Source organism: Halichoeres trimaculatus, unplaced genomic scaffold, assembly GCF_033239565.1.
Source record: "Halichoeres trimaculatus isolate MK-OKI-2021-1 unplaced genomic scaffold, fHalTri1.1 fHalTri1_scaffold_18, whole genome shotgun sequence".
NCBI lineage: Eukaryota > Metazoa > Chordata > Actinopteri > Labriformes > Labridae > Halichoeres > Halichoeres trimaculatus.
Window position 1 is genome coordinate 4810102 of NW_027437196.1, and position 26288 is coordinate 4836389.

The 26288-nt window shown below is 40.1% G+C and overlaps 4 protein-coding genes across 14 annotated transcripts in view; 2 read left to right on the forward strand and 2 right to left on the reverse strand.

Annotated features, from left to right (window-relative positions):
- LOC141807235 (E3 ubiquitin-protein ligase RNF31-like) overlaps positions 1–1652 on the forward strand; it is a 35422-nt gene extending 33770 nt beyond the window's left edge. The window contains exon 34 of the mRNA XM_074693074.1: positions 55–1652. Within this exon, the coding sequence (XP_074549175.1) occupies positions 55–258 (204 nt within the window). The 3' untranslated portion in view covers positions 259–1652. The remainder of the gene's footprint in view (positions 1–54) is intronic.
- Positions 1653–2726: 1074 nt separating this feature from the next.
- Positions 2727–6424, reverse strand: emc9 (ER membrane protein complex subunit 9). 2 transcript variants are annotated; one of them, XM_074693072.1, is made up of 6 exons: positions 6244–6424; positions 5779–5981; positions 4138–4214; positions 3930–3999; positions 3537–3631; positions 2729–3388 (listed from the first exon to the last, which is right to left on the reverse strand). In XM_074693072.1, exons 2-6 carry the CDS (start codon positions 5971–5973, stop codon positions 3208–3210), a joined length of 618 nt encoding a protein of 205 aa, XP_074549173.1. In that variant the 5' UTR covers positions 5974–5981; positions 6244–6424; the 3' UTR covers positions 2729–3207. The 2 variants fall into 2 exon arrangements, with proteins under 2 accessions (XP_074549174.1, XP_074549173.1); XM_074693073.1 differs by lacking the exon at positions 6244–6424 and having other exon boundaries at positions 2727–3388; positions 5779–5980.
- Positions 6425–7281: 857 nt separating this feature from the next.
- LOC141807397 (uncharacterized) lies at positions 7282–10678 on the reverse strand. Of its 10 annotated transcripts, XM_074693381.1 has the most exons (9): positions 10561–10677; positions 10439–10485; positions 10233–10372; positions 9315–10139; positions 9189–9272; positions 9135–9146; positions 7561–9092; positions 7446–7487; positions 7282–7362 (listed from the first exon to the last, which is right to left on the reverse strand). In XM_074693381.1, the coding sequence occupies exons 1-7, from the start codon at positions 10593–10595 to the stop codon at positions 7593–7595; spliced, it is 2643 nt and encodes an 880-aa protein (XP_074549482.1). In that variant the 5' UTR covers positions 10596–10677; the 3' UTR covers positions 7282–7362; positions 7446–7487; positions 7561–7592. The 10 variants fall into 10 exon arrangements, with proteins under 10 accessions (XP_074549482.1, XP_074549483.1, XP_074549480.1 ...); XM_074693382.1 differs by having other exon boundaries at positions 7561–7943; positions 8028–9272; positions 10561–10678; XM_074693379.1 differs by having other exon boundaries at positions 7561–7979; positions 8028–9272; positions 10561–10678.
- A 1479-nt stretch (positions 10679–12157) lies between these two features.
- Positions 12158–21986, forward strand: LOC141807276 (neutral cholesterol ester hydrolase 1-like). Its single transcript, XM_074693162.1, has 5 exons — positions 12158–12378; positions 14130–14352; positions 15673–15742; positions 17046–17217; positions 19378–21986. Exons 1-5 carry the CDS (start codon positions 12244–12246, stop codon positions 19996–19998), a joined length of 1221 nt encoding a protein of 406 aa, XP_074549263.1. The 5' UTR covers positions 12158–12243; the 3' UTR covers positions 19999–21986.
- Positions 21987–26288: the final 4302 nt, after the last annotated feature.

Genomic DNA, 26288 nt, shown 5'->3' on the forward strand with positions numbered 1-26288 from the left:
TTTTTGTCACTAGTGAATATTAAACCTGATCTTTTGTCTCCTCGTCCTCTACAGATCACTTTCCCCTGGGCGGAGCAGCAGGTGCAGAGCTCTCAGTCCTTACACTCCATCAGCATCCTCCACGCGCTGGCCAGTCAGTCTCCAACAGGAGAAATAACTCTGAACCTGGTTCCTCTGTCCTCACCTTTCTCTGAGACCAACAGCTGTGGGTCTGTCGTAGCACTTTGTCCACCAGGGGGCGGGATTACTTCAAAATAAGAGATTTAAAAGCCAAATCATTCAAAGTTCAAGTTTAAATGTTCTGATTTAAGTATCGATTAGATTCTAGTTTACAAATCATTTTACTTGCAGCTCAGTTAACACCAAACTCAAACAGAAAAGTTAACATTTAATTCATTCTTCACTGAGCCGTGTTTCAGGCACAGACTTCATTATGATCTTAAAAAAAAAAAACACTAAATTGAATGAGCTTTTTTTTGTTGTTGTTTCTGTGAATTTTTACAGAAAATGCACTAACAGCTCTCAGATTAGAGCTTTCATATGTGCCCACGTTTGTATCGTTCTTGCCACAAATGACAATTTTGTCCAGTTTAGAAAATACTTGTTGAAGTCAGTTCATTTTTGAATCAGATTCTCCAGCTGGTGTGGTTCCCAACCTGTGGGTCGAGACCCGACAAGAAAAGTTTTTCTGTTGGATAATCTTTTTTTCTGGGTAATTTTTGGTTAAATGTTATTTATAGTTATTACATCATATTAAAAAAATGAGTTGTAAATATTAAAGACTTTGATTTACAAGAAAACGAGGTGAACAGGTTGGGAACCACGGCCCACAAAGTTAAAAGTTGAAGCTGCAAAACCTCAGGAATCAATCCTAGAGAAGCAGAATAGATGTATCATAGTCATGTCTGTTCATGTAACATCTGTTAGTCTGGTTTTGGTTCTGTAGGGGGGTTTTTGTGACTTCCAAACGTAAAATGTTCAATCATCGTATCTTTGACGTTAACATCATCTTCATCGTAGTTCAGTTTTGTTAAGAATCCTTTCTTCACACGTGTAAATGTTTGACTGTTAAACTTCTCGTTCAAGAGGAAAAAGCAACGTTTCAATATAAAATTCTTGCAGTAAAAACATCAGTTGATGCTTTCAATCTGTAATCTGTCAATATTTTTTTTGTTGTTGCAGCTGTCAGAGACGTTTTTTATTGTCAATAGGGCTTGTTCATTGATTAACAATCTGAGGATGGCTGACATGATTGGAGAGCAGCGTTAAGTTCCCAGAATCCTCTAGTCCTTAGGCAGGGGTTGCCCTGTAATAAGAACCACAAGAAAATTTTTAACTGAATGCCAGATTTTAAAGACATCAAAACTGACTCAAAGAGCGCCAACTGTGTTTACTTTCAGAGTACAGCATTTTTTTTTTTTGCATTACCTGGATAGTGAACACCCTCTGCCTTAGATACTTATTGACATTCACTCAATTTATCACAAGTCTTCGTGTCACAGTATTTTTCTTTTGTCATTTACATTTTCCCTTTAAAAAAGTTTGACAAAATCATCACTAGTTTGGAGTGTCAAAAATGTCAAAAAATTGCTACACCAGATAAATGCAAGCCATTAAAAAGGACTATTGAAGCAGTATAATTTTTTTTGACATTGTAAGTACTGTCATGTGCTGACTCACCTAGCCCTTTTCTGAGTTTCAGCGGTGTGGAGGTCGATGTATCTTTCTCGTAGCTATGAAAACACGCAGAAGACAACGTAAAAGCTTTGAAAAGAATTTAATTCGTGTTGATGAAAAACAACTGATGAGCTATCTGCTAACAGAGCGTCGCTCTTGAATCCCTTCAAGTCCTTCAGCTCTCGCCATCGTGAAAACGCAGCTCCGATGTTTACTCTAGTTTCGCTCTCTCGGCACCCAAACGCCTTTTATTCGTCGTCTTCCCAACAACTGTCTTCCTCCTCTTGCTCTGCGTTGCAAAACTTGAGAGAAGTACTGGTGCTGGGGACTCCAGCTGCTTTTTCTCCGCCATTGTTTTCCGAATAGTAGCGTCCAAAGACTGAACAACTGTCGAGTTGTTGCGCTCAACTCTCTCAGAGGAGGTTAACGGTCACGCGCAGAGCGCAGCGTCACACCTCTTCCGGGTTCTCGTCCAATCATTAATTTCGGAACGAAATATACGTTTGAGCACATTTATTGCTTTTTGACAGTTACTTACAGAAATGCTACCTTCAATTATATATTTTTTTAAAAATGGCGAAAAAAAGTAATTCAGACAATCTAAGGAATTTCATGGGGGGAATTATCATTTTTCCAGAATAAATCTGTGGCCCGACTCATATAATTTTTTTTTTTTTTCTGGAAGTCAGTACTGACTTTAATTTCAGAATTCTGGGAGATAAAATGAATTTCAATTTTAGCTCTAAAGTCAAAGATTAAAGTCTTCATAATAAAGATTCAGATTTGTTAATGTCAAAATTTTGAGTTTAAATTTAGAATTCAAACTTTTTCCATTACCCTAAAATTAAGTCAGTTAATTCTGGAAAAAAATATTATTGTTTCTATTTCTTCAAACCTTAATGTTTTTGATAGAAATGCTAAATTGCTAAGTAAAATTTTAAATGTTACAAATTATTTTACATCAAATAATCTTTTGTTAGCAAAAACAAAATCTAAAACATTTTCTTATCTTCTGCCACCCAAACTACTTTGTGTCACATATCTGCACTTAAAATTCAGATTAAGCGTGTTCACAAATGTGTTTTTACTGCAGGACTTTGGCATTACACGGTGCTTTGTCCATCCTGTGAAGCATGTACATATTAATATCAATAACACAGAAACAATAAGAAACAGGACCAGAAACACCACAGGGAGCAGTAATAGTGTTGAAGTTGTTTTTAATTGAATTGACATGAACAGGGAGTCGGGCTGAGCCACAAGGCACACTCTGAGGGGGGAGGGGGGGACACGAGGGAGGGAGGGAAGTGGAAGACCTCAGTATCCTACCAGACTGTAAATATTCTGTTATTTATGCATGTTCCTTGTTATGTCCATGTTCTGTTCAAAGATGCATTAAAGTGTTGATGTTCCTGACTCTAGGTGGCGCTGTGTGTCTGTATGAGGTTATAAAAGTATTTGATAACATTGACGTCGGGTTTGAACATAAATAAATCTGGACTCTCGTACAAACTGAAGCTACTTCTACGTCTACATGCTGCCGTTAGCCGGCGAGGCCAGCTCTGCTATCTTATTGTTAAGTTTCTGATTGGTCCAGTCCTTTGTGATGTCATCCAAGTGGCTGTCAAAATCCACCAATAGCGAGTGATCTCCTGACTCCAGCATCTGGCTCGCGATGTCCCGAGTCTCCTCCCACTGTCGCAGCATTATCCTGAACCGAGAAGAAGAAAACAGAAATCATTCCTGTTGGCGTGCAGTGACGTAGGTGGTTGATCAGCAGCAGAACAGGAAATTTAAGAGCAAAGCTTTAATTTAACCAGCCCCTCAAACTGCTGAATTAAAAAAAATATACGTCTTACGTGTGTTTGTCTTTGAGTGTCCATCTTGAATCCTTACGCTCGTACATCACGATGGGAGGAACCCGATAATCTGGAGACATTTTACTGCCATCGAGCTGTGAAGGAGGGCAAAGAACACAGTTACTAAAAACTGACAGCAGCAATAATCATTTCATATATTTTCATTCTGTTAAGAGCAACAAGGTAAATCCAAGAGTATCTGGCAAAAACACTGAAAGACTTTGAATTTGTGCAAGAAAAACAGAGTCTGATGGACTCACGTATCATTTAAACCTTTGTATAAAATTAAAATATTGCACAGGCGACACATCAAATGATGAATCTTAAAAATGTTCTTGCCATGTGTTGCTCTAAAATCTGAGTATAAAGACTGAGAGCTTTGGAAACTCTTACCATTAACAAAACAGCATTGTCAAACTGCTCAGCAATCTTATCTGCTATCTTCATCGCACACGGCGTTGGGCTGTGGAGGTGACAAAAAAGAATTAAATAAAACCAAAAACACAAGATTTTTTTCCCCTTTCATCTTGACCATCTCATAAAAAGTCAGAGTAATGTAACGTATGCATTTTGCAGGACACTCCCTCCGCAGATTACTCACCTACTGTCTGATGCGCAGGCGTTGGCCTGATAATACCCCACTATCCTCTGTTGAGTCTGTGAACACCACACATCCACCTGAAACAGCAAACAAAAAATCTGAATCTCTCACAGATGCAGCAGAAATGAGATCAGTTTGCTGATATGTTTCAAATCTTTCCCTTTGGGCTAAAAGTCTTTTTCTTTGTGCAAAAAAAACCTGGAATAGAGGAAGAGGGAGATTTGAAATATGAAGTAAAGTCTTTGAGCCTGCTCCATCAATTCGATTAATTGTTCTGCCCTACTGTGAACTGAGGAGGATTTTAAACTACGACATAATCTCCAAAATTATGTAAGAGCATGTTTTCATTAGCTGAAAGGAGAAAGGAGGTGCTAAGGAAACAGCGCAGAGACCGTGGACTAACATGGTGTTAAATGGAAAAAACAGTAAATGAACAGTCCCAAAAAGTCGTTGAAATTAATCCCAAAGAAAAGACGTTGAGCTGTGGTGATTACTGTGGAGGCTGTTTCCTCTCCTCTGACCTTTCTGTGGATGTACACGCGGCGGAGGGGGGGGACAAAGGAGTGGCTGTGGATATTCTTTCCCGGACCTGGGTGAGATCGATGGTTGTTTTTTGTTCCCACATAACGTTTTTTCCGGGAATACCAGTGTTTTAATTTTGATCGATCATTTTTTTCCTTTATTTTGTGGATTTTTGAGAGCCCAAACCTTTGGGGCAGGAAGTGCGGGGTGGCGAAGGAGGACTTCTCTTTTGTTAAAAATAAAAAAGACTCTTTGACCTGGACAGTTTTCGGGGAAAGTTTGGTTTTTGTTAGTGGGTTGTTTGGGGATAATTTCAGTTTCATGAAGACCAAGTTTTGAATGGTATTTTGTGTTTTTTTTATTTTATTATTGAGATGTCCACTGTCGCGGGCACTAAAGAATGCGTCCTTGAGAGAAAGTGTTTTGTTTTTTTTTGTTTATAATGATTTATGGTGGTGGTAATTAGTTATTTAAAAACTGGGAGAGGATACATGGTTATATTCAAAGTTTGACAAAACAAATCTGAGACTATATAAGTACTATCATGCCCCAATAACAAGTCCCCCTTTTTTTATGTAATGCGGTGGGCATAGGCTGAGCTTTCCAACCTACATGCTCTACTGTAGGATAAAACTGGTAATTTTGGGGGTAGAAGGCAAAAAATTAGTTCATGGAATTACTGAAGTTAATATTTTTTTCACACTATAAAATATTCAAATGTTTACCAGAAAAATAATTGTTTAAAGTTCTTTTCAAATGTAAACTTTTATACCCTGTCGACTGGTGATGCAGCAAAAAACAAAGCAAGTGCATCAGAGGCAACATTTCAAATTATTAGCAAAGGGCGCTAGTAAAAATAAAAAAAGGCATAGAGCTGTTTGCCTGGATCGGCACTATGGTTAATCAGCCCCTCCTCACTGATACCGATCCAGCTTTTAGGGACACCAATACACCGATTACTGACATCACCGATCAGTATCAGTGCACCCCTACTTATAATGAATGATGATACACCCATCTCTCCTTCTTCTCCTAAATATCCAAGACTTTCAGCCCAATATCAGACATTAACTCAACTTATTTAGAAACAGATGAGACAGATGTGGGCCGGGGTCCTACCTGTGTGAGAGCCAGCTGAGTGATGGGAGCCAGGGACAGATGGGAGTGAAGCAGCGGGACACAGTCTGTCACACACACAGCGCCACCTGCAGACGCAGACGACAACAGCAGCCCGTTGATGCTGCACCTCGGGAACAGACAGGAGTGGAGATACATCTTCACATAAGCCCGACAGGAGAGCTCCACCTCACCCATGATGACCACTAAAGACACAGAGGGACAAAGACATTCAATGATGACATGCAGCGACCACCAAATACACCAAAGCACCACCTACGAACGGCACTGACAGGCTCCATGAATACAAATGCAAGGAAAGACAAAATATTAGAGAAAAAACGATCACAAATGTTGTTTTCCCTCTGATTTAACTGAAAATTACAACAAGCTCAGCGACTGATGTTGCTGCAATATCTGTTAGCATTAGCATGCCAACAACTCCCGTAAGAATAAACGTGTTCTTACCTTAAAAATAGTTCAAAACTGTAAACGAAGCTTCCGTAAACGAGTGTGTATTCAATGACTTCCTAAATTACAGCCACACATTGATATTTCATCAGTTTTTAAGGTTTTTAAGGAGCTCAAACGCCTATCTGTTACACCTGACAGCTTTCAAACAGCATCTGAAAGACTACTTCATGTCCCACCCACAAGAGGTAGATGTAACGATCTGATTGGCCACGACCTCAATTTGCTGTAAACTTATTGGTGCATCAAGCTGACGTCTTGTTCCTATTCTTCTTCAGCTGCCATGACACATTCATGTTACAACTGCAGTTCGCCCTCTAGCGGAGGAGCTAGCAATAAACGTAGTTGGGGGTTAACGTGAGAGCAAAGGGAAACGAAAAAAGAAAAAAGGTAAAAACACTAAATAAAATTACTTCACATGAATTAGAATGCTACTTGTATAAGATAAACACATTGCACATTTCTGTGATGACAGCTTGGCACCAAGAGTGTCTTGACCAGGAGTAGCTAAATCCAGTGAGCAGTGCAATGGGACCTGAAGCCAGCTCCAAACAAGCAAAGTCACCCTACAAGCATGGTTGTAGACAAGGCTTGGATAACCTAGAAATGCTTTACACAGGAGCATCAAGTATTTAGTGGACTTTGATGGGGTTTAGAGCTGTATTCACTTAGTTATGTATTTGCACACCACTGCAATGGCCAAAGGGACTTGTACTTTGGGTTCATACAAGTGTAGACTCAGAAGCTCTTTTGTCAAAGGGACAAATACCTTCACTGTTTCACTGATAGTGTGCAGCAAGAGCCCTCAGTTGAAAATGTTGCAAAGAATGGCTCAAGTCCCCCAAAGGTTAAGATAAATCTCAGCCTTGCACAAGGAACCAACTTCTTTGAGTTAAAGCTCATGTATAATCAAGGTCAGTCTGAAGACTAAATTTAAAGAACCCAAACCCCAAAATATGAAAACACTCCAGGTTGCAGTACCAGCACTCAAAAAAAAAAAAGAACCACTATATTGTTTAATGAAACAGACAAATATATGGTTGCTAGGTTTTTATTATACAGATCAGAAAGAGGCACAGTTGAAAGTAGTCCCAGACATCCCTTGTGTTGTAGCACCTGAAACAGAAAGAGACATCAAGTTAGCACAGTAAACAGCAGACATTTATGCTCAGTGACAGTGTTGCTTTTTAGTTACCTACCCAGCCAAGTGTTACTCTCCATTCCCAAAGAAAACTCAGGAACTAAAGAAACAAAAAAGGGTCACTCAGATGTGTAAATCTTAAAAAAAAAAAAAAAAAAAAAAAAAGCACTCACCCACCAGTGCCCATTCAGGAGCAATCAGACAGCTACTGGGAAAACTGCCTTTGTGAGAATCTGGGCTTCTGAGAGAACTGTGGTCTTTGCCTGGGCGTAAACCTTTGAGAGTGCTGCGGCCTTCTCCTGGACTGGTAGACTGGCTGTTGAGGGGGTTGATAGACTTGGTGCTGGGGAGCATGGTAGACTTGATGCTGAGGTGCCTGGAATACCTGCTGCTGGGGAACCTGCTTTGGAGCTTGATAAACTTGCTGCTGGGGAGCATGGTAGACTTGATGCTGAGGTGCCTGGAATACCTGCTGCTGGGGAACCTGCTTGGGAGCCTGATAAACTTGCTGCTGGGGAACCTGCTTGGGAGCCTGATAAACTTGCTGCTGGGGAACCTGCTTGGGGGCCTGATAAACTTGCTGCTGGGGAACCTGCTTGGGAACCTGATAAACTTGCTGCTGGGGAACCTGCTTGGGAACCTGATAAACTTGCTGCTGGGAAACTTGCTTGGGAGCCTGATAGATTTGCTGCTGAGGAGCCTGGAAGACTTGCTGCTGGTGAACCTGCTTAGGAGCATGATAGACTTGCTGCTGAGGGGCCTGGAAAACTTGCTGTTGTGGAACATACTTGGATGCTTGGAAGACTTGCTGCTGGGGAACCTGCTGGTCATGAAAAAGCACCTCCTGGGAATCTTGTTTTTGAACCTGCTTGGGAGCCTGAAAGACTTGCTGTTGGGGAACCTGCTTGGGGGCATGGAAGACTTGCTGTTGGGGAACCTGCTTAGCCTGATTGACTGGCTCCTTGGAGACCTGCTGCTGGGGAACTAGCTGTGGAAACTGCTTCACCTGTAAGACTTGCTGCTGGGCAACCTGCTTTGGGGCCTGGAAGACTTGCTGCTGGGCAACCTGCTTTGGGGCCTGGAGGACCTGCTGCTGGGGAACCTGTTTGGGGGCCTGGAGGACCTGTTGCTGGGAAACCTGCTTAGCCTGATAAACGGGCTCCTTGGAGACCTGCTGCTGGGGAACCAGCTGGGGAAACTGCTTCACCTGTAAAACTTGCTGCTGGGGAACTTGCTTGGGGGCTTGGATGACTTGCTGCTGGGGAACCTGCTTGGGGGCCTGATAGACTTGCTGCTGGGGAACCTGCTTGGCCTGGTAGACTGGCTCCTTGGAGACCTGCTGCTGGGGAACAAGCTGGGGAAACTGCTTCACCTGATAGACTTGCTGCTGGGGAACTTGCTTGGGGGCCTGGAAGACTTGCTGCTGTACTTGCTTAGGCACCTGATACAACTGCTGCTGGGGAACTTGCTTGGCCTGATAGATTGGCTGAGAAACCTGTTGGGGAACTTGCTTGGCCTGATAGACTGGAGGGGAAACCTGCTGGGCAACCTGCTTAGCCTGATAGACTGGAGGGGAAACCTGCTGGGCAACCTGCTTACCCTGATAGACTGGAGGGGAAACCTGTTGGGGAACCTGCTTACCCTGATAGACTGGTGGGGAAACCTGCTGGGCAACCTGCTTGGCCTGATAGACTGGAGGGGAAACCTGTTGGGGAACCTGCTTACCCTGATAGACTGGTGGGGAAACCTGCTGGGCAACCTGCTTGGCCTGATAGACTGGAGGGGAAACCTGTTGGGGGACCTGCTTACCCTGATATACTGGTGGGGAAACCTGCTGGGCAACCTGCTTAGCCTGATAGACTGGAGGGGAAACCTGCTGGGCAACCTGTTGAGCCTGATAGACTGGCTGAGAAACCTGCTGGGGAACCTGCTTGGCCTGATAGACTGGAGGGGAAACCTGCTGGGGAACCTGCTTGGCCTGATAGACTGGAGGGGAAACCTGCTGGGGAACTTGCTTGGCCTGATAGAATGGCTGGGAAACCTGTTGGGGAACCTGCTTAGCCTGATAGACTGGTGGGGAAACCCGCTGGGCAACCTGTTTAGCCTGATAGACTGGTGGGGAAACCTGCTGGGCAACCTGCTTAGCCTGATAGACTGGTGGGGAAACCTGTTGGGGAACCTGCTTAGCCTGATAGACTGGTGGGGAAACCTGCTGGGCAACCTGTTTAGCCTGATAGACTGGTGGGGAAACCTGCTGGGCAACCTGCTTAGCCTGATAGACTGGAGGGGAAACCTGCTGGGCAACCTGCTTAGCCTGATAGACTGGAGGGGAAACCTGTTGAGCCTGATAGATTGGCTGAGAAACCTGTTGGGGAACAAGCTGAGGAAACTGCTTAACCTGGTAGACTTGCTGCTGTGGGGCCTGCATCCTTAGATGGGGTATGAAACTGTGCTGCTGAGGTGCCTCAGGGTCATCCTCAAGGTCTTCTTCAGGGTCCTGCTCAAGCATTTCTGGTCCAGACACCTCTGCTACCCTGTAGCTGGGCTCTTCAAGCAGTGTGGGCTGATAAAACGCCTCTTCCTCTTCCACCTTGTAGCTGGGCTCTTCAAGCAGTGTGTGCAGATAAGACTCTTCTTCTTCTGCCACCTTGTAGCTGGGCACCTTAAGCAGTGTGTGCAGATAAGACTCTTTTTCTTCTGCCACCTTGTAGCTGGGCTCTTCAAGCAGTGATGGCTGGAAAGACTCTTCTTCCTGTTGGGGGAAAAATAAGTGAATCAGTCTCATAGTTCAGTCATTTTATCTGCAGTGGTGTGTAAGAACAGTGTACGATGTTTTATTTCTTACTGTAGTTGTAGTTGAATCATTGCCAATGAGTGCTCCAGCGCTCCATAAAGAATCATCTTCAGAATCAAAGCTTAGACCTGCTTTATAGCCAGCAAGTGCAACATCATCTTCAATCGTCTCTGCAGATCCAGCACTGAAAGCTACAGAACTACCAAGTCAGCACATGAATCACAACCTGGATACTTTGACCCAATGACTGAACTTACCATTCGCTTGGTGGCATCCCACAGTGAGCAGGGATAACAGCAAACATCTAGACAAGAGTTCACAAGTTACAACATGTTTCATGGGTTAAGCAGACAATTTTAAAGACAAAATCAAAAGTTACCCTGATAGAAACCCCATGGTTTCAGTCACAGTCATGGGCTAGTGAAGCACAGTCACTTCAGTCAGCTCCTACCAAACCACACAACTGCACCAGTCTGAGAACAATGAGTGCCTCAGTCTACCTCAGAGCTGCTTAAAAGCCTTCCTCGCTCATCTCATCAATTAACTCAACACAGGTGTGAGGAGCTGAGGACAGGTGTGGTTAATTATCCAAAAGGTCATGTCTACTGCATTGCAGGATATAATGTCTTAACTGAGAAGCTTTCAGATTCATATAATTTCTTGGGAGTTTGTGCAGCTCATCTGATGACCAGACCAAGCAGGTATAAAAGTAAAAAACATCATGGGTGTACCATTTCAGTAAATTAACAGTACAGACTTAGGTAAAACATTGGTAAATGTTGTCAGACATATAAAGCATCTACAGAAAGAAACAATTCTAGACCAGATCCCTAAATTTAAATACTTAATTTTGATGCAGACTATAAATATGAATCAAAATTAAAGCAGATAAATGCAGGCTCTCACTGATCCTGATGTGAAATTCAAATGCAGACTAAAAATTAAAAAAAAAAAAAAGAGATAAAAATAGAGATGTACTATATATATATATATATAAATATATATATATATATATATATATATATATATATATATATATATATATATATATATATATATATATATATATATATATATATATATATCATGGAAACCTTTTTCTAGTGTTCTGTATATATATATATATATATATATATATATATATATATATATATATATATATATATATATATATATATATATATTTATATATATATATACACACACATATATCATGGAAACCTTTTTTCTAGTGTTCTGTATGTATGATAACAAAGACAAGGAATTTTCCACCTTAAATTTAAACTACAATACTTTGATATCCCAAAATATTTACATACAGTGCTGCCCCCTTGGCTTGGGAGGGAGACACTTGTCTGCAGGGATTAAAATATACATATATATATATATATATATATATATATATATATATATATATATATATATATATATATATATATATATATATATATATTTTTTTTTTTTTTTTTTTTTTTTTCGAGGTATGTATATGAGTATTTCTGTATGTGTCCAATATGTATGCACTATCGTCGTTGTTTTAATGGTTGAGTTACACTGTTGTATATGTGTTCCTTACCTTACCCTGATTCAACTTTTTTTTACTTCTTTTATTTTACCAACTTGTCTTTTATTATTGAAGTTATACTTTCTGTGTCTCAGTTTGTTGTATACAATCATTGTTCTGTGAGCCTATCCGCTCTTTTTGTGAAAATAACTACTCACGATGTTCAAAAATCAAATTTATGTGAGTACTTATAATAAACAACTAAGAAATTCAGCGTTATATCATGATTTTAAGGTGCACATTAAAAAAACTACATTTCCCATGAGCAACCTTCTTACGCAATGTGTTCACCACTTCCTGGAAACAAACTTCAAAATAAGAGCATTTCCTTGCATTTCCGCAATCAGACTCATGTTATCTTCAAAGAAGACTTTTATTCTGAAATCAAGGTCAATCCTCCGCGTTTCGACGATCTCTGGCGGGGCGTCAGCTCCCAGAGACCGGGGGAGGGTAAGAACCGTATTACCGGTCGGCTCTACGCAGGTACAGTCCGCCGACATGAGGCTCCGTTTGGCCGGGGCCGTGCTGCTTGCAGCGGCCGCGTACTACGTCTACCTGCCGCTGCCGAAAGGTGTCTGCGAGCCGTGGAAGCTGATGCTGCTGGACGCGCTGTTCCGGAGCTTCATGAAGGCGGTGAGAGGTGGAGGATGCACCGAGGGGGACAGAGGAGAAGAGGAGGAGGAGGACGACAGGTTCATGTGGAAATACAGGAGCTGTCAGGGTAGAAGAAAAACCTAAACTAGGACGAAAGATTCAGACAAGAACTACATCAAATAGAGGTTTAAAATACGAAAACAACTGAACAAAACAGGACAGGTTACGTTTGCTACCTACGCATTGCCAGGTAGAGTTTAGCTCACCATTTTGTAAAATTGGATGAAGGATAACAGCATAAAAGCATGACATTTGATTTCTAAAACCGAATATAGGGGGAGAAATTCAGATTTTTTTATCTCAGTTAAAGAGAAAGTTTAATATAGAAGACTGGTGATAGAAATAGAAAATATAAAACTGTAAAGTAACAGGAAAAATGACGCTATAGTCGCTATTTGCACCTGAAAACCAGCATTTACCCATTATAAATACCAGATTTTAGGGCATTAAGTGTTTCAAATTCTGTAATTTTATAAAAATTTGTGAGTTTCAAAAATCTAAAAGTGAGCTAAATATTAAGAATTTTATCAAACTCGTCAAACCAGAGTTCACTTCAGTCAAATATAGTCTCTAACTTTCAGACATACTGCTGTATACTGGATTAAAGTAGGATAAAGGAGATTAGACTTAAACAGATTAACACAAACTATACCACTCTTTATCAAACTTTAGTTCACATAAGTTGAATTAAATAGAGCAGAACTTATTTTTATGTCGCCTCCAGTAACAAACAAGCTTATTTTAGCTCATCAGAACAAAATAAAACAACAAACTAAAACAGGAAACTATTGTATGGAAGCCCAAAAGGGACATGCATACCAATTTAGATTTAAGTGTATAAATCTTATGGACATTTATACACTTAAATCCTTTTTTTGACTAAATGTCAGGTTGTCATGGCTTGTTTCCTCCAGAATTGTAAAAACAGGAAACAAGCAGATTTGATCACCTTATCACAAAAATTAGCTTTGTTATTGCAAGAAAATAAGATAGAGTAAGCTGTTAAATTAAGAGTACAAGCTTTGATTTCCAAAACAATGAGAAAAGTAAGAAAGTTTTAATTTTTTAATTCTTAAAGACAAATAAAACAGAGTTCAAATCATAAAATAACAAGATTGCATGGTATGATATGATAGAGTGTATTTTTATATAGCTTAAAGCGATGCTTCATTTTACCCCTTTGAGTGCAGGAAATGTGCCTCCTTCAGAGGTCAAAATAAGCCATTTCTAAAAACATCGTAATTATCTGAGAAATGCATAATCCCTAATCTTCTGGCGTGACCTCAGGACAGTTAGATAAGGGCACAGACTGGGAGAAATTACTGTAAACAGTGTTCTTATTGATGCAAACACAGGGCGGATGATTTTATAGATACGAGCAGTGATGATGCAATGTGTAGGGTGACCTTTGACCCAGCTGGCCTGTAACCTTCACCTGTTGTGCACACGTGACGGAGCTGTTGAAACTCGGTTAACATAAGCTGCCGATTAGCTCACAATGGCAGAGTTCACACACCCAAATCTTAAAGTTGCGTCACTGCTGTGCAACAAGTTTTTCATGCCCACACTCCCAGAGTGAGACAGGTTTTTCACACCTGGGCTTTCTCCCCCTGCAGCCGTCCTGAGGATGTTCCCGTTCCTCAGTGTTTCACAACCAGACCAGCTCTGGGTTGCACAGTGAGGTGATCTGAAATGTTGATTTAAAGTTTGGGTGCTTGTTTGTGTTTCAGAGTGACGTCGCCCACGCTCTGGGTGTGTGTCACCGGCTCCACCTGCTGAACCAGGTGGTCTCCTGGTTGGAGGTGATCGAGGCTCAGTCCAGTCCCACCCTGCATGTGACAGACTTCGACCTGGGCGGTGTCCCCACCCGAGTCTTCCAGCCTAAAGGGGGGCAGCCGCTGAAAAGAGGGATCATATATTTCCATGGGGGAGGATGGGCGCTCGGCAGCGGACGTGAGTACTGAAAAACAGTTTGTTTTCAGGTTTAATCAAAGAAACAAAGACATGAAAACAAAGTTAAGTTGCTGGTTTCTTTTAAGACTATCCAAACATCAACTTCTGTTCTCAAAACTGATGTGTTAAAAACTGCAGTTCCTCGAGTGTCCACTTGAGGCTGGCTGCAGAAACGCCAGAAGCGGCATAAACACCCATTCAAAAAAATAATGTGTCCTGCAGAAATACACGTAATTACAACCAGGATGACAAAAAAAAAGATTTTGGTCTGAATTAAGGCTGCAACTAACGATTATTTTGGTAATTGATTGCTCTGACGATTATATTTACGATTAATCGATGAATCAGAAAAAAAGGATAAGAATGCATTATAGTGAAATCTGCAAAACAAAACATGCGTTGTTACTTAAGTTGATGACTATTGTTTGTTTAATGATATAAACAATGAAACAACATATTTGAACATAATTAAACTAACCAGATGCTTCATTAATACATTTATAAAAAGTGATATTAATGTATTGTCACTTAAAGAATCAACAGTTTGGGCAAAATAACAGAAAATATATTGTTATGTCATCAGATTAAGAACATAGTGGGTCAAAAAAGCAAATAAATAATGTGTCCTCAGTCTTTTCACCTGCAGGTCAAACAGTTCACCCCCTCTGCCCTACCATTATCTGTAGCAGCTAGCGCTAATGCTAACGTTGGTTTAATAAACTCCTCGTGGTTTTCAAACAGGGTGATGATTTAATAAAAAGACTAAACGTGTCCTAAAAGACAAACCATGCATTTCACAACATATAAAGGAGTGTATGTGGGATTTTGTAGCTCCTCACCTCGCTGTTAAGCTCCGGGCTCGTCAACGATGAGCCCAACATGTTTGTGTTTTAAGAGCTGGACCATTGCAGTCGTACTGCCGTGCCATCCAAGGTCATTTTTGTCAATTAACACGCTGTGTGTGTTTAATCAGTGTGAAATACTCCCAAACTATGGAGTTTTAGAGATTTTTGGCATGTTTGCTTGTTTCCCTCACCTACCGGCTCGACTTCTCCTCTGCCATGCTGATGTGTTTGCATGTGACGCATACAGCCCCACAGCCCAGGTAATCTACACACCAGTCCAGTAGGTGGCGGTAATGCACCTTCAGCTAGTTGCCAACCGCTAAATAATCCAACAAAAAGAAAGAAGACAAATAAACTGAAGAGAAACTAATACAGTAATGGAACAGCACAGTGCATTGATTACGGAAAAATGTTGTCGACGATTTTACTCATCGATTTTTATAGTTATGTTAACACACATCTTCCCTCTTCACAGGGATGCGATCCTACGACCTTCTTTGTCGGAAAATGGCCGAGGATCTGGACTCTGTCGTCATGTCTGTCGAGTAAGTTTTGTCCCATTAGAATAAAAGCATTACTGTAACTGAAAAACACAAATCTTTGTTTCCTTTTAGAAAGTGATAATATTTTTAATAAATTATTTCAATGTTAAATTTATTAATTGAATTAAAATAAAAAATATATAATATTTACTTTTATCACTTGATAAAAAATGTGTTGATTTTGTTTTGTTAGAATTGTCTCAGAAGCAACTAACAGGCTAACATGATGCTAAAAAGCTAGCAGAAAAAGAAGACAGGGAGATTTGATGTTTAAAATTAGGGCTGTGGAAATAAATACTAATTCCTTTCAACACCACTAATTTAAAGGTAAAAGACCAAAATGAGCCATTTAATTGAGATTAATGCGAGTTAGCTTTTGACAATTGTGCGATTAATCATGATTAATCATGATTAAAAAATTAATCTATGACAGTCTGAGTAAAAATGTAGATCATGAACATTATATGATGCAGAGATATTTATTATTTAAAGCATTAACTCAAACTTCTACTCAAACTTTATTTGTATAGCACTTTTACAGGACTTTGTGATACAAAGAGCTTTACGTGGGAAAAAATGAAACAAAATTAATTAACAAGAAGTGGAATAAAAAGTAGAAAATTGCATAATTAAATAATGTAAAAACATAAGACCCCCACCACTCCCCTCCTCCAAACCACATTTAATATACACACTCACTTACTCAAACACACAAAGACATAAAAGGAAATTCGGACAGAAAACAGAATTAGAGGACTGAATTAAAATGGGGAAACACTGGAGCTAAAACTAAAATACCAATTAATTAATTAAAAATAAATAAATATAATTAAAAAAATACTTGAAAATAATAGAGGGTAAGATAAGTAAATTTGTAAAAACATAAATGAATAAAATAATAAAAAATATTATATTATATATATATATTATATAAAATATTATATAATTATAATATGGTAAAATGAGAAAGTGTAACATCAGGTGCATGGTAAAATCAGCAAAAATAGGATAAAAGGAAAAGCGTTTGAAAATGAAAAAATCTGAACTGAAATGTAGAAATAAAACAAAATTAAAGGGTTAAAATAAGTTAAAATTTAACTTAAAATAATAAAAAAGGGAGAGCGCAAGGACAATATCGATGAGAATGTAACTCAGATGTTTAAGCTACAGAGTCTCTGAGTAATCTTCAGGGTTTAGGTTGAACGTTTTCTCCTACAGAGCAGCTCCCACACTGCCTGCCTCTTACTCAGTCTCACAGCCTGACGTGAGGATAAGAATAACTTTGTCTCCTCTTCATGTCCCGCAGTTACCGTCTCGCTCCAGAAGCGGTGTTTCCTGATCAATACCACGATGCTTTGGCGGCTTCACGGGCCTTCCTGTCCTCCGAGGTGATGGAGCGTTACAGCATCGACCCGCAGAGGGTGTGTGTGTCAGGTGACAGCGCTGGGGGGAATCTGGCTGCTGCTGTGGCACAGGAGGTATGAAAACACACACAAACACACACACGCGCTGAGGAGACGTCTCATGCTGTCAGAAAACACCAGAGTGATAAAAACATAAAAACAGATCCTGATTAGTCTCGGTTAAATCAGACAGAGGAGTCTTTTAACGCTGCGTGACACAAGCTGGTGCCAAATGTGGGTCAGTGCAGCTGAAAACATGTCAACACTCACAGAAATTGTTGTTTTTCTGTGCTTCAGCGAGGATTTTTTTTCTTAAATTCTCTTTTTATTGAAAAATTGCATCATTATAGCACTTATTCAATACATTAATACAATTTTTTCCTCTTTTTTTCTCTTCCTCTGTTTGTTCATAATTGACAGTCATAACATGGGTTAGATACAAAAAAGGAAAGAATAAATAAATAAAATAAAAATGAATGAAAAAAATATATATAAATTAAAAAAAATAATAATTATAAATTTTTTCCTGTTTTTTTTCCTCTCTCCCTGTTCAATCATGTTTAACTGTCATAACATGAATTGGATACAAAAAAGGAAAAAAAATACTAAATAATAAATAAGATAAAAAATTTAAAAATGTATAAAATTAATTATAATTTTTTTTTATCCTTTGTCAATGTAGGAGTCTGTTATGTGGTTCCTCTAGAGCAGAGGTAGCCAACCAGTCGATCGCGATCAACTGGTCAATCTTCAAAGCTTCCTCAGTAGATCTTGAAAACAATAGAAAAAGGAACTACTCCTCATTACATCATGATGGAGTTCCTCCCTGTAGCTCGCACATTTTAGACAAATGCAGACTATGGCTGGAAAAGTTGCTTGAGGAAATCAAATCCGCGCTTCCTACAATCATTTACCAGAGTTTACAGACACGTTATCATCTACCGCTGTGGTTTCTATGCTGTAATGATTCACGTCATGACCTAAATATCCTGTGAGTCTTGGAGAAAACTTCTGTTCTACACTATGTCTTTATTTTTCAAGCATTACTTTTAAGACAAAATTGAAAAGATAAACCTTTGAATTACTACAATAGGGACATTTCAAGGTCCCATATTCTGCTCCTTTTCTGCTGTCTAATATGGATCATTGATGTCTTCATGAAATGGTAGTAACATGTTTTGGTCCAAAAAGCCAATAAATCAAGCACAGCAGCATTGTTTCCAGGCTCTCATAGCCCCTCTGTTCAGAATGCTCTGATTTAGTGGGCGTGGCCTTCATATGTAAATGAGCCACCGCTGATACCGCCCCGCTCTTCCACGTCACTGAGAGCGGTGCCACCAGCTTCGAGTGCACAATGTTTAGAAAACAGTGAAGCTCGTTTACCGTAACATTACAGGCTAAAACAACAGGCTAACGGCAGCTAAAGTTAGCATCCTGAAGCTAACACAGAGACAGGGGGGACACTGAGGAAAAGCTCTTCCATCTGCTCCACAGCACACAGCATTTAAAATACTCACATTTCCAGGGTCCCAGGTTTGTTGGAGGATGGTTGGTAATGCGCCTGGATTCAGGACCAGTCTTTTCGCTAGCCCTCTGTTGGACTGTCCAAAGTTGGAAAAGCAGTCGGCCGTGAAGTGACTAGCACACACATGCACAGTTTTACTGAGTGTAGCTGGAACATTTCCTTGATAAATGAACTCTAACCACTTAGTCTGTCTTCTTCAGAGATGGGAAGCTTGTGCATGGAACTATGTGGCTGTTTACAGCCAAAAACAGAGCAGTGATGGTTCTTCTAAAACTTAAATACAAGGGACTTAATTCATACATCTAGGCTCGTTAAAACTGGAAATACATAATGTGTGTCCTCAAGCCTTCAATTGGTAGATCTTTCATTCATGTTGGTTGGGTTTAGAGATCTTGGGCTCAAAAAGGTTGGTGACCACTGCTCTAGAGTCTAGACTTTCAGCTAAATATCCTTTTGGTGAAAACCTAAAATAAATTTTAAAGAGGGCCCAGGGGAAAAAAAAGGTATCAGCAAGGAATTTTAGTGTATGTACAGTTCAGCTCCACAGTGGTTTCCTCCGTAACTCAGCGAGTCTGAAGTTTTCATTGAGACTCAGCAGCAGTTTGTCTTTGGCGCTCTGTGAATGATGATCACATGTCCCAGTTTTAAATATTTAACTCTGTATTAGCCCTAAAATTACCCTCACATGACCTTTGACCTCCTGTCCACAGCTCAGCTCAGACGACTCTCTGGCGGTGAAGTTTAAAGCCCAGGCGTTGGTCTACCCGGTGCTGCAGGCGCTCGACTTCTACACCCCGTCCTACCAACAGAACCACGCCGTGCCCATCCTCTACAGACCCTACATGGCCCGCTTCTGGCTGGAGTACCTGGGCGCCGACCGCTCCCTGGAGCCCCTCCTCCTCGCTAACAACCACAGCTCGCTAGACCAACCCGCCATAGGCGCCAGCACCCGATCCAAACTGGACTGGACTGCTCTGCTCCCATCTGAACGCAGGAAGCATTTCCGCCCTGTTTTGAAGGAAACGGGGTCTCCGGGAGTGATGGGCACGGTGCAGGGGCTGGTGGACGTGAGGGCGGCGCCGCTGCTGGCGGAGCAGGAGGTTCTGGGAAGGACACCTAAAGCGTACGTGATGACCTGTGAGTTCGACGTGCTGCGAGACGACGGGATGATGTACGTGAAGCGCCTGCAGGACGCCGGCGTCTCGGTGACCAGCGATCACTACGAGGACGGCTTTCACGGCTGCATGGTGTTCGCGTACCTGCCGATGATGTCACATGTGGGGTGGAGGAGCATGGAGAACTACATCCGCTGGCTGGACCAGAATCTGTAGAGTGTGTGTGGCACCAAAGACGTCCTGGAACTGAAAGTCTGGTACTTCAGAGAGCTCCTGGTGGATCTGAGGAGCAGGAAGTGTCTTTAGTTTCCACACGTGAGACGACGAGGAGAAAAACACAACCGTGATTTTAGAAACGAGCAGGTTTGATCTGCTGAAAAAGGAAAAGTTGTTTAAGGTTTTAAAACATGGGAACAGAAATCAAAACACACCGGTCTTTAAGCTGCTCCTGTGGAAGATTTAAAGTCATCCACTAGGGGGCGAACTGGACCAAATCATGCAGAAAATCCTCCTTAGAGAAACTCTAAAGGGGCATTTTTAGATTCTCTTCAAAGCTCTTCCCCTTTAACTCAACCGTGCAATCAATCACATCTAAACTCGGTGACGATCACTGAGCGTGCACTGAAACCAAAATGTCTCCAATCACGTTTAACCAAAGACAGACGCTTTCACACAAACGTCAACAACAGAAATCCAATCTATGACTACAGAATGACGCAAAACTGAAGGCTCATGTTGACAAAATCTCAACTTTTTCAAAATAAAAGCACAATTTCAACAGGGAGAGCAACACTCTGACACTTTTCAAGACTCAGACGAAAAGAAAACAATGAAAATATGAGCTTTAACAGACGAATATTCACATTTTAAAGTCTCTTGCTTAAATATATTCTGGTATAATTTGCTCATCCTTCTAGATTAACACGTGCTAATAATTTAAGTTGAAATCCTTAAAATTTGACCTGAATTTGAGATTTCACTGCGGGCGTAACAAGCCTTCAGTTTCCAGGCTGAGAAAATCCTCATCGGACAAGTTTTCCAGGTCAAAGTTAGTCTTCAGCTTTTATTCTTTTATGATACACTGACACTGGAGCAGCATAAACACACACACACACACTCATACACACACAGAAACAAGCCAGTCAAGGTTGGAGTGTGTGTGGAAAAGTATGCCAGAGTTCACATCTGTGTATATTCACTGGATTGTGCAATATTGTGTGTTTGACAGCATCCCTCACTCTGTAACTGCACACGCACGGCCAATGCAAAGATGATGATGATGATGATGAGAGCTGTGAAATCCATGTGAGGATTACTGTAACGTCCCAAACGGACTCTCGTCTTTCCCCGCAGACCTGCGCTGACCCAAAACTAACACGGCGGACCGACGGCAGCGAGACAGGCGGACTCAGATTTGGCTCTCAGCCCTGACGTGGCAGCTCGCCAGGTGTTGCAGAAACGCTGAGCTGAGTGTGGTCGTTTCGCGTTCAAACACTGGTTATCTGGAGGCTTTCCTCCTCTCTCTCTCTCTGTGGAGGAAATCACTTAACTCCTAACATGTGGATCTGTGTAAGCAATGCAAAGTCTGTACGCACACGTTTTTGTAAGCTTTCTTAAAAGAGTTTGATATGTTGTTAAATGAATCATTTCTAAATAAGAAGATGTGGGTTAGATGAGATAAGGACTCCAGAGAGAGCTTTAAGTGCTGCTCATTCATATGAAGTGATGCATTAAATAGTTTTATTTTGTATAAATACGGTTTTACTATACGTCGGGTTATGCAAGAGCTCGCTCCAGCCAAGAAAACGAGCAAACGGGCCCCAGATGTTCTCCTGCAGCGCCCGCTGGGCCACAAGTAGCTGCTTTCACTGGCTCCTGTGACAAACGTTGTGGTTTTTAGAAGATGAGATAACAAAATTTACTGTTGTCTTTCTGCCGTTGTTTTGTCCTCGGCGCAGTTTGAGTCTGCTCATGTGTGTGAGTGTGTATGCAGAGCGCTCCTGCAGGAGACGTCGACAGCTCCTGGAGGGGGCGAGCGCCGAGGGTTCACGGCTTTTTACTGAGGGTTCATCATTTTGGGATTTTAAACAGAAGGGTTTTAATGTTTTATAAGCTGTTTGAGAGGAAAAACCTCAAGATCGAATGTTTTAAATCAACTGTAATGTGTGTTTCTGGTGTGAATATTTGTGGATGTTATAATTAAATACAATCTAAATGTCTACTTTTTGAAACTGGAGTATTTTTTTAAAGCCTCTGTATTAATTTTTTTTTGTAAAAAAATAACGTAGAAGTTGAATTTTATTAACAATAGGTTTTAAAATTAATAAGGCAAAGTAACTAAGGTTGAAATCTCAACTTTCTGGTTAGATTGATATTTTTTTAAGTTTTCATTTTGGTGGTTGCGTGTGTGTATTTGATAGTTAAGTGCATGTTAAGCAGCTTATAACAAACATTTTTACAAATCAAGTGGAAAAAAGTAAGAAAATTTAAAAACTCCTTTAAAGGAACCTCACTTCAAAATAAAAGAATACAAGAAACAATAATCCAACTTCAAAGTTTAAATAAAAGCTTTTAAAGTTATAAAGTTTTAGCTAGAATAGATAGAAACAAGGGTTCATTAACCATCAAAGCAGTAATTTTCATTTAAAAAAAAAGCTTATTGCATTAAATAAAAACTGTAGAAACTGTGTCCATGCTTTTTGTGAAATTACTCCATTTAATGTAAGCATATAAAGTTTCTCTGAATTTTTTCCTTAAAAAGTTATTTGTAATGTCTCATTGTACAGGCATTTATCCGTTTATGTTTTTGGAGCTCTAAAGAAGGCTTAAATTTTATTTTACAAAATGAGTATTAACCCCGAAATAAAAAATATATATATATCAGGAATTTTTGGTTGAATAAACAAAATAACATGAGGCTTTGATTTCATCTCTGAAGTGTTGATATTTCCAACACCATCAGCCTCTGGTCAAAAACTATGAGACAGAAATATGAAAGAGAAAATATCAAATAAAAATGTGAAAATAAAAATAACAAACCATAAAAATGTAAATGTGCAAAAAATCTGCAGTTCATTGAGTGTCCACTAAAGGCTGGCTCTAGAAGTACCAGAAACCACATACACACCAAGCAAAAAAAATTAAAAAGAAGAAAAAGAGACTTTACTTGCTAATTTTGCTAACACCACACAATGTTCACAGAGTTTATAAAATATAAAGATAGTTTAGTTTATCCAATCAGAGGCACAGCTCAGCTGATTGACAGGCAACTGTTAGCGAGGATTCTCAAACCCCGCCCCCTTTACAGTAAAGCTTTCACCAGAATTGCTTCAAAATTCCACATCAAAAATTGGCGTCACAGAGACAATCTTCATTTATTTAACAGTCTCTGATATTTTCTGAGTTTATGTTTTAAATCTAAAGCAGATATTGTGTTTTGGGGTTGAATATTTTCTTTGAATTCTCTCGGACACTGCATGGATTAATAAACTCAGAACTTCATATTAAAAAAAGGATCTGGAGTTAATTTAACAAACAATAATAAAAAATAGATATAATAAAAACACGATGAAAACAATCTCTATGAAACTTTCATTTAGCAGCTTTCCTGGAGTTTTTCTCTCATAAAGTGATATTTCTCACAAAAGGAAGTTGCTTTTTATTTTATTTCTTGAGGGAAAGACTTCACACGCATCCGTTCTTAAACCAATATATTTAAACCAATCTCTCTCGTCCCTCCATCCTTTTTATCAAGTAATCAATCAAAATTTATTTATAAAGCACTTTTCATGCACAATAGTGGCAACACAAAGTGCTTAACAAAAGCAAACAAAACAAAACAAAACAAAAATTATAATAATAATTATATGTGACCTGATAAACCCTCACAGTTAATTAAAATCCCTGCAGATGACCCGAGGAACTGTGGAAACACTTTCTGGAGACTGTAATGAGGAAACACTAAGGTTTAGTAAAATGTTAAACTCACAACAAAAAATTAAAACAACCAAATTAAAAGAAACGAATAAGATAATAAAATGTTAAAAGACTAAAGCAGTAAGAGAGAAAATGATGTAATACTCAAACTTAAACAACAAAATTAAAAAAAGTTGAAAGAAGCAGTGCAGTAAAGACGGTTTAAAGAAGATGAATAATTAGGTTAAGACACATAAAAAGATAAATTTATATCAAACCAAAAGTTAAGATTATACACCTTTAAGAAGACAAAGATCCAAACTTTATTAGACAAATACATAACTAAGTAAAAGTAAAACTCAGTTAAAGCCAGACTAAAAAGGTAGGTTTTACGTTTGCTTTTAAAAATGTTGGAGCTCTGTGTAGCCCTCAGGTCTTCAAGCTGTTCCACAGTCATGAGCCGTTATATTTAAAAGCTGCCTCACTGTGTGTCCTCGTGTTTTGGTGCTGTTAAAAATCCTTGACCTGAAGACCTGAGGGCTCTCACAGGCACACGTACTTTGGCGATGTTTTTCAAGTGTTAAAATGCCATTGTGACCAGATTTTTAATGTGGCTCAAAACGACGTTACACGACGTTTCATCTGAAAACGTAGTGGAAAAAAAACCCCTGCATTTACACAGAAAACGCTGTAGTAAGCATGCCAGGCCTGCAGTTGGTGCGATAACTGTCTTGTCCAGAAGCTGCTTTTGGAAAATTTCCACCAAAGTGGAGTTGAGCGGATCATCTGGTGTATTGGGGAATGCTAAGTTAAAAAGTGGAGCAACAGGTGCTTATTTTGTTGAAAGACAGCAAATATAAAAGATTGAGGCCTGAACCACACGTATATGGATATATTCCTAAACGCACATTTTTCTGTCCAGTTGGGCCTCTCAACCACACAAACACGGCCTTTTCACCCACATAAACGGAGATTTTTAGAAACGGATGAAAAAGTGAAGAAATAAAAAAATATCCGGTTGAGTGGATCCGTGTAGCGGTGTTAAACGGAGCTAGTGTTGACGTGATGACGTCAAGCGCCTAGCAACAAGTCACCGTGTTTGACTGCGCATGCTCAAATGTTCTTCTTCTATGGTTTTCACATTTTGTTAACATGCCACTTATCGGCCAGGCATGGCATTGCAGGCTTCAGAGGCGATCGTTTTCAGTTTGGTCAGAGCTATTTCTGTGGTGTGGACGGAGATTTTTTTTTAAACGAGGACAAAGATGTCCGATCAAAAAAATATCCATATTCGTGTGGTTCAGGCCTGAGCAGCACATACACAACACAGTCCTTCGCGACTATCATACCAACAGTACTGTTGTCCTGTTGTATGCATGCACACGAGGCAGAGTGTGACGTCAGCATTTCCACTGAAAACACCGGCTGAGTGTTTATACGGCAACGGTGTCTGGATCCCACTCTGGAGGCCATTTTCAAAAGTTTGCGTTTCAGGTCAACTAAAACGCTGTTTCCGTGTAAACTGGAGGCTGAAACGCAACAAAACTTTTGCATTTTACCCTAAAACTGTTGTCATGTAAACAGCCCCTTAACCTGCTGACATGGGTTTAGAGCCAGTGCCTCAATATCTAAAACACAGTTAAAGAGGGTATCGATTGGTCCTGAGTCATCAGGAGACACAGCGATGTACAGTTGTGTATCATCAGCATAGCTATGATAGCTGATGCCGTGCCTCCTGATGACATTTCCAAGGGGAAGCATACAGAGGTTTTTATTTCTCGCTGTCTTTCCTGCTTTGCAGGGAGAAAAGAAGTGATAAAAGTTCTGGCTCCAATTACAGAACTCGAGAACCCTGAGAAACAAAGTCAGAACTCTTAGATTTCTTAGAACTGAGAGTCAGAGTTCCAAGAACTTAGAATTTAGACCTTTAAGTCTGAATAAAGAAAAAAGGGCGTAATTTTTTTTACGCCCAAACCTCAAAAAAGAAATAAAAAGAATAAAAAGTCTCTGATCCTGTTCTGTATTTTTGAAAGTGTTGGCGTCTAATTTCAAAAGAGAAGCCTGACACAGCAGGTGGCGCCAAATCCCCCTCATCAGAACATGAAGCTCATATCATTAAATCAGACCATCAATAAAAGCAACACGGTCTCTAAGATTATAACTCTGTTTCTTTGATTTTCACAAGGGTCATAAAACTTTTAGGACTCACAGAGGAAAGACTTTCACTCAAACTTTGATTTAAGGTCTGAGACTTTGCTTTTGATTGTGATCTGACATCCTGGGAAATGAACGAGGAATAAAAAAAAAAACGGATAAAAATTTCTGCCAGATTCCCTCCATCTGTCTTCATGATAAGAAACTGTTTCCTCTCTGCTTGGTTTTCCTCATCTCCCACTGAGAACCAAAGACGCCGCTCTGTGTCTCTTCTCTTTGTCCTCGCTTCACTCCCTTCCTCCTCCTCCTGACACAAACACTCGAGTCCTTCAAGTCAAAGCCTGCACAGAAACAGAAACCAGTCAGATGTTTGCGTGACAGAGCGAAACATGCCTGTCGGGTCATGTGATCAGAGGTGAGCAGGCCTCTCCTGACAG